Below are 11600 nucleotides of genomic sequence, written 5' to 3'. Positions count from 1 at the left end.
TCTTTCTTTTTTCCTCCTTTCTTTCCTCCTTTCTTTCTTTCTTTCTTTCTTTCCTTCTTTCTTTCTTACTAGTACACACTGATTGCATTCTTCAGGATGGTACATGAAGAAGCTGATGACCGGTTCTGGCTAGATCCGGCTGGTGAGCCGGACAGCGCCCACCAGACGTCAGTAGGGGTGTTAGTGGAGGAGAGGCTGACTGTGGACGAACGAATCAGGTCCTACAACAGCCGCGTGAACGCTGCGAATGAGCAGGTAGAGATGACTAGCTGTACTTCATCACTTTCACTTTCATCACTTGTCAGTTCATTAATCTATTACAAAACCTTTTAGCCCAATTGGGATAATCTTCCAAGGTTCCCAACATGTCTAAACTACTTACCTTTACAAACTAGAGTTCCTTCCAAATGCTACAAGTAAGAAGTTCCCATCATTTACCACAATGAAATTATAGCATTTTCTAATTAATTATGCAAATTAGGTCTTTATTTTGCATAACCTACATCAATCAGTATTCTTCTCCTTCTCAGTTACAAATCTCACATGTTGCAATGGCCCTATAATGTACACTACGAAACATGATTTTTTCTTATTTTGCTTACCCCATGGACAATTCTTGTATGAAGAAAAACATTCTTGCAGGAAGAAAATGTAGAAAAAAATTCAAGCAAAACGAGAAACAACAAAATGTTTTTTAGACATTTAAGCAAAATCTTCTCATTCTTTCTTACAATGCAAGAAAAAATCTAGAAATTCTTGTTTTCTTCTAACCAGATTCAAGTTCTTAAGAAATACAAGATTTTTTTTCTTCCGGGAAGATAAATTTTCTGTGGGGAAGCAAAACAAGATAAACAAGAAAAGGCATTTTGAGAAATACAAGAAAACAAATCTCAAATTTTCTCAAAAACGTAACAAGAAAAAAAATTTGCTTGCCCCATGGACAAGCACATTTTTTCTAGCATTTTTTGGGGACAGAATAATTTTCCTCCTGGAAGATAAATTTTCTGTGAGGAAGCCAAACAAGATAAACAAGAAAAAGCATTTTTGGTAGTGTAACTGAGCGTGATTACAAAATTTCCTAATCAATTATGCAAATTATCTACCGATTTGCATAATTAACATGTCATTTTACGACGCAAATGATGAAGCTGGTCTTGTAGTCACCAACACCTACTTCCAGAAAAAGCATGGCAAACTTTGGACTTTTAGATCCGACATGAGTGGTACCAAAACCCAAGTGGATTTCATTCTGGTAAATAAAAAATTCACTCGGTAAAAAACTGCGAGGCATACAACACCTTCAGTAGTATTGGATCTGACCACAGGATTGTTACCGCTCGGGAGGTTCTAACTTCAAATTCCTAGCTGTCCGTAGTGTTGTGCCCTTCGGTAAAGAGACTTATTTAACATTGTCGATGGGGTACACATTAAAATGGCTTACTTTTTGATAATAGTAAAAAAGGATGTTACGTTTATAGGCTAAAAGGCTTATTTCAGGAGAATTTAATTCTTTGGGGGGAAATGGGTTACATTTCGGAAAAAAAAAACTCTTCAGGGAAAGTGGCAATGCACGGTAGAGATGCTGGCAGATGTTTCGTAAGACCTACTACAATAATACAATACTACAGGACATTTTAAACCATGCGTATAATGTCACATCAGTCGAAATGGTCAACGACATCATCTTTCACGGCAGAAAATTCAGGTCGCCGCGTACGTGAGCAGTGGTGTACCCCGCGAACGTTACAACGGCAAGACCTACTACAATACTACAATACTACAGGACATTTAGACCATCCGTATAAAAAATTGTCATACCACCAGTCGGAACGGCCAACCACAATATTTTTTTACGGCAGAAAGGCCAGGTCGTCCCGTACGCGAGCAGTGGCGTGGCGATAGCCTTGTAACGTAAGACCTACTACAATACTACAGGAGATTTTAGTATGATACTACAGGACATTTTAGATTACCCATACATTACATAGACTGGGAATGAACCTCGACAGGGCCGGCATGTCGGGCTGCGCTTGCCAACGATTTCGTGACGCTAATTATCGTCGCGTATTTCGTGATGATGAGGCTTACACATGGACGGCGCGGTCGGGCACGAACCCCGAAAAGCCCCCGCATCCCTGGCTGCGCTTGCCGGCGATTTCGTGATGTCTTACACGAAACATGCGCCAGTGTTGGCGAATCAAGGCGCTTTTGCATTATACGTACCCAAAGATGTACACTTGTCTTGCATAGTCTAAATCATTAATTTAGGGAGAGTTACGGGACAAGAGTTTAATAATACCATAGTATGTCCTATATTAGAGATGTCGATATATAAGTAGTAGAAAACAATACGGGTCTCAGTGGCAAATGTGCAGGCAGAATAGGCAGATGTTTACATACTTGCGCACCAAATCGTAGGTGTTGGACCCTTTTTGACAGATTAGCAGTGTGGCTCGGTGGGCGTCACTCTACCGTGTGTAAGTAGTAGAATTATGTACATTTGTAATTCCTTAATGAACCTCTAGAAATTTATCAACTATTGCAAGAAAAAGGAGGACTATGGAATGATACCACCAGAACCAGCTGACAGCCCAGGTGACACAGTGGGTAGGGAAAGCAGAGATACTGGAGATACTGGCAGTTACGGACACCTCAAAGAAATGGGTAAGCCTGAATGATATCTGCCTCCGCCATCACATAAACATAGCATATAAAATGAACTTTGATCCAAATGTTAAGCTCTGGGTTAGGTTTTTTCTTCCTCAAGAGTTGCTCACAGAACTGATAAGCCACAAATCAATGGTAAATCATAAATCATTCAAAACATTGGGGGGACCTCGTCTATGAGTTCCCAGTTCGGAATAAGAAGTACCTGCTGTACCCAAGGGGCTAAAATAGATCCAACTAGAGTTCAACGAACACATAACTTTGCCAAATAAACCAGGTTTGTTAATTAATTATGTAGAATGGTGTCTGTAGACATAAATGTGTTACTCATTACATTTTATTTCATATGAATTTTCATGATTAATATCAAATTGTATCAAGCATTACTTAAGCTATCAGCATACCAAAAATCATGATGATCCTTTCATCCTTTATAGTCTCTTTCAAAGTCTGAAACTAAATCCGCTCCTGCAGTTCCAAAAAAAGACGCTAGGGGACCCAAACATACACCTTTTACTCTCTGACCTCTTTCTCAGTAACATACGTGACAACTTTGAAAGTCCTATCACGGAATGCTGTGGATTTATGAACTTTTCTCATTAATTAAACAAATTAGCTGTCAATTCATATAATTAGTATCTCAATATGCAAGTCTTCAGTTAGGCTATATACCGCTAGAGGCCAAACTCACAGCACTCACTCTCCGCCCCACGGGCTATCTACCACTTAAAAATCACGACCAATTGAGGTTCCGCTGCATTACCTTAGCAAGCCGCTAAGGAGTGCATTATCGAACTTGACCGCCGTTTTTCCGACCCCTACCCACCTGCTAAATATCATCAGCATCCATCGAGTTATACTGTTCACAGACAGACAGACGTACAAGCCTAAAAATAACCTTAGCCATTCTGGCAAACGTAACAACATCTCTATGGAATGTTTTATGAAACTTAAGCAGTTGATGTTACATTTGCTTGACAGAGGCCCAGTTGTACCAGATCAGCAAGGCTGTTGGTGAGGAATGGACCCGGCTGGGACAGGAGCTGGGACTTGAAAAGTCCGTCCTGGACAATATTATAGGTGACGACAACACCCAGAAGGCACTGCAGATGCTGAAGGCCTGGCGCACCAAGACTCCCTACGGACCGCTCCACTACCTGTCGCAGCTGGAGGAGACACTCAAGAACATCGGGAGACTGGATCTGGCTACAACTGTACAGGAGGCATACAAGGTGAGATGTGGTCCTCCCGCCTTTTATATGACTCCCATGTCGTAGTTCTGAAGTGTTCCAGTCCGCTATACAGTATAATGAAAAGAGGAGAATATCAAATCGTCATCGGGGGCAAAACAGAATCTTTTTAAACATTAAGTGTCTTTCCTGTTTTAGTGGTGTTTTTATATAATTCAATATGGCTTATTCAGTCACGTGATCCACCCCTCAGCAACTACCCGGCCGCCATAGCAACGAGCGAAGTCGGCTATTTTGGGGTCCATTTTAAGCGCGGCTCACAGCGGCTCGCTATGCAACTCCCCGTAAAAGTTGAAAATATTTCTTATGCAACGCACAACTTCCCTTCAAAACGTTTAGGTTCATAATCACGGTATTTTGTCTTGCGGTGGGATGTTGGTCTAGCACTGGTAAAGCCTACACACATCGGGTAACGGTGAAATTTGCCGGGAACAAACAAACAAATGGACTGCATGTACTAGTTACGACTCGGAAACAAATGTGGATTTCTGCCATATAAGTAGAGCTAATCTTACTGCTGGAACTTTGAGAGGCAATGTGTGCAGTACACACTTTGTATCTGGACGAGGCAGTAAACGATGGGCCAGATAATTTTCGACTGGGTACGTACTTCGGCACAACGTAAATACATGCATGTACCACTAAAGCAGGAAAGGCAAAAAGTGCAGGACAAGCTGCGAAGACAAGAAATAACAGAAAGAACATGTCCCCAGGTTCGTGAAGAATTTCTATCAAACAAAAGTACAACGTTACTGGCTATCATAGTGTCTGTGAACTGCCGCAACCCAGCCCTACAGTCGCGTCCCCATTTTTGCATGAGACTTCGGAACTTTCTCGATCACGCTGCAACCAAGGACGTGGTCAAACTTTCCCTCACTGATAAAAAACGGGTTATTTCCACCCGATTTCTGTAGTGCAAATAGTACTTGAGGTTGTAGGCTTTTTGCATCGTGCAACCCACTTCACTTTCTTCTGATATTCTAGAGACCTTCGGAAACCTCGCTGTACTGTATCGCATTGACCCCAACATGGCGGTGTACGGGAGCAAGGGGTGATGACGTCACGTGATAAAGCCCTATAGATATCGAATTCTTTTTGTGGCTCATATGGCTTATATGGCATTTTGTGGCTTATATAGTAATTTTTCCCCACGATCCTTCAAAAATTAGTACATAATCTGTGACGAATGAATGCCTTCTTTACACCTCAGGAATACCAGAATGGCGTGCAGCTATCAGAGCTCAGTCCAAACTTGGATGAAGACAAAAACTGGTTAGTCATCACTTTAAAGTGCGGCACGTTTCTCTCGTATTGTGACAATCACTGTGACTGTAGTAGGTTTACAAAGACAAGACTGCAGTTCATACAGCATATCAGTACACAACATTTATTTTTCGGCTTGACAGATAATCGGTATACTCGTGTGAAAGTGAAAGATTTTGAGCTTGTCGTTGACTCTTTTCCTGTATTGTAACAGATGAATGGCACCTCATAATACAATCATCATCTTTTGCGTGTATCAGCACGCTCCGTCATACAAGTGTATAAGCACACCGCGATTCTTCGCGGCGTATCGAGTAAAGATTTAGGCATTGTGACCCAGGTGAACCTGAGATGGTGAACTTTCTTTCTTTTTATTTGTATATACTGTTGCCGTTTTTATTTGAAATATTGCTTCCTATACGTTTTTGCTTCTGTTCCGTCACAAAAGAAGTTACGAAATGGCAACGACCGTTTCAAATGGTTACGTCACTGTTTAGATGATAGACACCGTACCCACTGTGTCACTATTAATTATGCGTGTTTAACTATTATCTATCAGGTCCCTACACCTGCCAGGTGAAGGGAAGTACATGTGCAGACGGACTGGCCTGGGTGTGGTGACACCCTACCCACTAAACGTGACCTACAGGAGTGCGAACTGGTCCGACTACAGCTGGCCGCTGGAAGGGGAGGAGTGGATGCCAGTGGGTCCGCTATTTTCTATCCAATGTGAGGACGTGGAGGGGCCGGTGGACCTCCTACTACCACACGTGCTCGCGGATATAACAGGTAAGAAATAGAATTTCGTTGCAGCTTTCACCATGGCATCTAGAGGATAAGGTTCCAGTAAGATATTGCGACTTCATAAAACAGTGAATTCATGCTGTATTAATATGAGTGATGACATCAATTTCAAATAGAATGCATCTTTAGAATAGGTTCTGACATATTCAAACAATCCGTTTAAGAAATAACATTGTTCCCATTTCATCTAATTCTTAGAAGTCACAAGGCAAGACTTACACGTCGTACACGTGGTGGGAAATTCCCCCGAGCTGCTGCCGGTTACAAAACTCACCTCTTCCCACGCGGTGACCAGGTTCAAGAAAGGAAGTGATTTTGGGTTGGCCGGAAAGAAGGAAAAAGTACGGAGTGTCTCTAGGAAAGGCTTATTCACGGCCTTTCGTTCCTTAGAGAGCTCCGGCATTTCCATACTGAACGTCTACATCGTCTCCAACGATAGGACCGTGCAAGCGGTAGGGAATCGACTATATCATTTTACACGACTAATATATACTTACCTCTCTTAGATTAGGAAATATCGAAGTCACTGTCAATCTATTTCAATCTTGAATCTATTTCAATGTACTTCAATCTGTATTACAACATTGTCCGATAGGAAAAACATTTTGTTTCTATATTTGCTGGTGTGATTTTCTTCTTTCTCCTTCTTCCTTTTTGCCGAATGAATGACCCCAGTTGCATAAATTATGTTAATGTCCCGAATAAACAAAAACGATGTAGGGTGGCACCTCTATTAATGCAAGTTGTCTATGTTTGTATACTTAATATTGTGGTTCACACATCCTTATGATGACCACAATACATCTATTTTAGAAAAAGTGATTTTGTTAAGTGAAAGTAAATTATGTCAATGACCTGAAAATACAATATAGATGTAGGGTGGCACCTCTACTAATGCAGAAACTTGTCCATGTTTGAATACTTAATAATATGGTTCACACTTCCTTCAAAAGAAACTGATTTTGTCAAGAACAATTGCGCATATTTCATTGCATACCAGGGAGTTTCAAAAAACATTGTTCATTACCCCGTAATGTTGCCTTAAAGTTTTTAGTCATAAATGTATTGCGAATAATATAGTAGTTGTCCTACTGTGATTGAACAAACTAATACTACATTCATATAGACCATTGAACAAGACGAGACGAAATGGCATTCATCACACTGCCACACCATGCCCTGCCATCTGTACCAAGGCCGTAAATACTACCTCAAGGGAGTGGTTACGAATGGCGGAGATGTGTCGGTGTCCGTAAAACCGGAGGTTTGTTGTAATGTTTTGCTTCACACAATGGTATCTATCCATTGTCATTCATAATCGTGGTCACTTGACTGATTCGATTTTCAATATAATCGTCAGATTTTATTGAGCTATAGCTGGAAGATTGAAATGACACCAGGATTTCACCCAGCCCTAAAGGGTCAGTCCGCCTGGGCGCAAAGCAGCCATTCAATTACCGGCCAAGGTATGGCCAAAGTCACAAATTTTGGCCAGATTCTAAAAATTAACATCCTTCTGTTCCCCTATCAGAAAGTTTGCCCATGAAAGAATTCTTTACAGATAAACCAACGTTACACACAGTGCGCTCTACTGTGCAGGTCAATTGGCCGCCCCTGACCAAAAGCTAAATATTTAATGGAGGTATGAGGTCTCCGAACTCTTATTTTTGTAAGCTTATCCATATATTTGGGCCTCTTTTGCTGCGTAGCTGAAATATAGTAGAGGCTGGTATCGACCTATATAAAATTGATGAAATTCTATTTAAATACGTGTTTTTAGATAGCATGATTTAGACTTTCATATCAACAATAACAGACAGCTGAGTGAAAAGGCACATTCATATGACCATATAGCTTGGCATCTACATGTTTGTTGTAACCATATGTATCTTGCATCTTGGAGGAATTCGACATAATACAGCATCAGTTTTTAATAAATTTTCAGTACCTTATCTTTGAGGATACCCTGGACAATAACAAATTCTACGCACCGTTCCGCGTCGAAGTTAGCCAAGACATCTGGAGCAGCAACACCTCACGGCTACATTTGGAACTGCAGGAGGAGACCAACAACGACGAACGGAAACTGATTTCAGAAGTGACGCTTGGTACGTTCGAAGACACTGTCAGGAATTATCGTCTTGGGCAGGTTATGTTTTCGGTTTTTCTATGGTGGATTGGTTGTGTATGTGCGACCTGTACGATATTTGGTATGAGTAGGTGGAAGACGAAGGTCAAGTTCGATAAGGGGTCTCCCAGTGACTTTCTACGGTACTACAATGGAAATTTCTGGTTTAACTCAAGCAACAGGAGTTATTGTATTGAAGCACTAATTCATACATATTAAGGCTTTAAAAGATTTTGTTTCGTTGCAACCGAAAGGCAACGGAAGTTGTCTGAAATGTCTGACCGTTTGCAGAACTTAGTCGTTCGCTTGTATTGGGTATCTTGGATGCCTAACCTTCATTGTACTTACTTAATTCTGTGTGCACAGTACTTACACAATCAGATCTGGTAGTGACTGTTGCATGTATTCAGGGCACTACACGCCAAGCTGCACAGCAGAAGAAACTGACAGCGGTTTGTCGACACCAACAGAGCTGCTGGAGTCAGTGAAGAGGCGACTGCTGGATACACCGAGTACTTCAGGTATCCATGGCTCCCATACAAACTTTTTGCAAGACGCCATATTCATAATTAGACAGAAAAGGACATTTAGATACAAGTCATCACTGGAGATGTAGTTGTGTTGAATTATATGAAGATCATCTGAAGACAGATGACTATGTAAAAAAAGAGATCGATTTTAAAAAAATGAAAAGTGATTTTAAGTGGAGGTTCAATTGCAATTGGAAAATTGACAGTGCTTAATAATGTTCAAAACTTTTCAATCTCATCTGGTAAAATCTATTTCTACAAAGTATCTCTCTTTGTTGAAGACATCCACTGAGCAGACATACTTGTTGTTACATGTAAGGTGGTGACATCAGCACGGGAAGCCTGTCCAGGAAAAGATCTACAAGTACCTCGTCATCATCTGCTCGAATGAAAAAGAGAAAAGTATCTAAACCTCTGCGAACAGACGATGGAGCAGGTCCCAGTGGAATGCAGACGGACTCGAGTGTAAAAGGTGAAAATCACTACTTGGTATTTGATATTTCACAAATCTGTTCTCCAACTCTTGTTGAAGCATGTCTCATTTCGAACACTTAATTTTGATTGTTCATACAATCTGTTGAAATCAATGAATCAATGTTTTGATATCGTTTACCTCGTGAACTTCAAGCTAAGAAATTGAACGAAAAGTCGCTATCTAAAATCAAATACACATGTCAAGTTCGTCGATCGGCGATTGTGGTCTTTGGTAGTGCACCTTTGAAAAGGTGACAACATAATTTTCTAGAGTTTGAGTTCTCTTTGCGCGAAATTCTCATACGTTATTTTATCCAATCTGTATAAAAACTACCATGTGATTAAAAGATTCAGTCAATTTGTTCAAACCATGTTCGGCATGGATATGCAATTAAGTTCGTTGTCATAATACTCTTCCTCGTATGGTCGTTTTGTCCAATTCATGCATATTACAGATGACGTAAACGATTACTTCGAGGACGTTGTTGATGCAGTCAGCAACAAGTGGGACGACTTGGCGCGGAAGCTGGGGCTCACCAGAAACGAGATCAAAGTTATTGAAACCTCGGAGCGTGACAATGACCACAGGTGCTGGGAAATGCTTGAAAGGTGGAGACAAAGCAAAGGAAGAGAAGCTACCAGAGAGGTTTTGAGGCAGGCGCTCATCGACATTGGCGAACGGTTGACAGCAGAGAGGATATACTTATAAGATACGTATCTGGGTTCTGTGTCGTAAGTAAAAGATGGCAACTGAATGAATGAATGATTGAACTTTATTGCTCAACAATCACGCAAATTAAAGTACAATGTATGGCAATCAATAACAACTGTTAGCTATATAGACAATACTATCATGAGGTTATTACTTGTGGCTCCTTGTGATGTGTGTGAATTCATCATTGCAGTTAACTTTTTTTATTCATGTAGGGCAAGTTTTGCTCGGGAACAAATACAGTACTTTGCAATCAACCAACCCCAAATGGACCTCCTTGCATGTAGTTTGCCCGGCTATAGGGTCCAATATTATGAACAACTTCGAACACTTGTCCTGAATTCCTGTGTTCAATTTTAATTTTCTCCTTTCAGTTAGGGGATCGGACTTGCACCTCCCACAACTTTTGTTAAAGACATCATCATTTGCTTCATGCACAATTAAGTTCATCATGTTTGTATAGTCGCCATATTTCCTTACAATTTTGTATTTTTGTATAAATTGTTTACGTTTATGTTTTTATTTTTATATATAGTGGTGACGCTAATCAAGAGCGCCATCACAACGTTTGTAATATCTTCCAAATTTAACGCAAAAACAACTAGAAGCACATGTGAATGATCTAAGAAAAATTAGCGGTTCATCGCTGGTTGATGTGTACGTGTAACCTAGCTTATACTTTTAGTGTTGAGATTAGTATTACTTAGTTGGTGTGATGCCACTGATGGTTTGCATTTTGATGTTGGATGTGTTCACTTCTGTGATTAATGTTTCTGTCACAATGTTTACAAGTTCTGAGAAAATTTTTATTGGAATAAAGAATGTTTGTATCGGTACTCAAAATTCCTTGTAAATATAATCACCTGTTTAACAATGCTTGGTTTGGTAAGGAGTAATTAGATTTTACAAAACAGGGCCTCAAGATCCGTCAGTCCTCTCATTATGTTTAAAGGCATCTGAAACGCCACTCGCCGCAACTCCCATCCATTCTAATTATGACCTAGAGTATTTCCAGATAGCACTCTGCCATGCACTTCCTGGTCTAAATTCCCTGTCACGCATAGTTGAACCCTTCCTAGACCATGGTTGACAGTGATTGGTCTTCGAGGTCGTCTACGTGTCGGCGCGGCCAGCTGAATGTTTCAAAATGTTTAAAACGTCCTACATTGAAATGGAGGTCTTGCAGGGATCGTGATTATGGTGTGTTACGCCGAACGGCGGTTATACCGGCTATACAGATACAGATACAGATTATGAACTGGTTTGAAGTAAGTCTGCAGTGGTTGTGGCGTTGTTAGGACACAATTATTGACAATTGTACATTGAGGTAGATACTTGTTCCCACTTCTGTAGATGCTACATATTAAAATTATGTCCAATATGTAGGCCTCCAGATGGGGTTGGTTGTAGTATTCGATGACATTTTCGTGACGAAATGTGTTTTGAAATAATATCTTTAATCAATAAACATACTGTATTTGACACTGTCCTTTATTTGAATGTTGCTAACTACCATGTAATATGACGTCCAACGGTGTCTATTTTGAAACAATATTTCTGAAAACTAGTACAGAGCTGAACAATCGTTTGAAGACCTCAGACCCCCATATGAGTTTTTTAGAGTTCTTGCTTTATCTCGTCTCACTTAATATTCAAATCAGGCAGCAAGTAGCATGCAATCTATTAAAATGATTATCTTCTTTACTGAAATTACACATATTGTAAAAATAAAAGTCCTCGTGTTTTATATAGATTTTTGTAAAGTTCTTGCT

The 11600-nt window shown here is 40.3% G+C and overlaps 1 protein-coding gene across 2 annotated transcripts; it reads left to right on the top strand.

Moving 5' to 3' along the window:
* Window positions 1–14: 14 nt before the first annotated feature.
* LOC118414573 lies at window positions 15–11575 on the top strand. 2 transcript variants are annotated; one of them, XM_035818711.1, is made up of 11 exons: window positions 15–255; window positions 2547–2664; window positions 3649–3899; window positions 5128–5189; window positions 5740–5969; window positions 6183–6436; window positions 7111–7248; window positions 7930–8092; window positions 8523–8633; window positions 8962–9114; window positions 9572–11575. In XM_035818711.1, exons 1-11 carry the CDS (start codon window positions 97–99, stop codon window positions 9823–9825), a joined length of 1893 nt encoding a protein of 630 aa, XP_035674604.1. In that variant the 5' UTR covers window positions 15–96; the 3' UTR covers window positions 9826–11575. The 2 variants fall into 2 exon arrangements, with proteins under 2 accessions (XP_035674604.1, XP_035674603.1); XM_035818710.1 differs by having other exon boundaries at window positions 2526–2664.
* The last annotated feature ends 25 nt before the right edge of the window (window positions 11576–11600 follow it).

Source organism: Branchiostoma floridae, chromosome 4 (assembly GCF_000003815.2).
Source record: "Branchiostoma floridae strain S238N-H82 chromosome 4, Bfl_VNyyK, whole genome shotgun sequence".
NCBI lineage: Eukaryota > Metazoa > Chordata > Leptocardii > Amphioxiformes > Branchiostomatidae > Branchiostoma > Branchiostoma floridae.
This window is presented reverse-complemented; position numbering and strand designations above follow the sequence as displayed.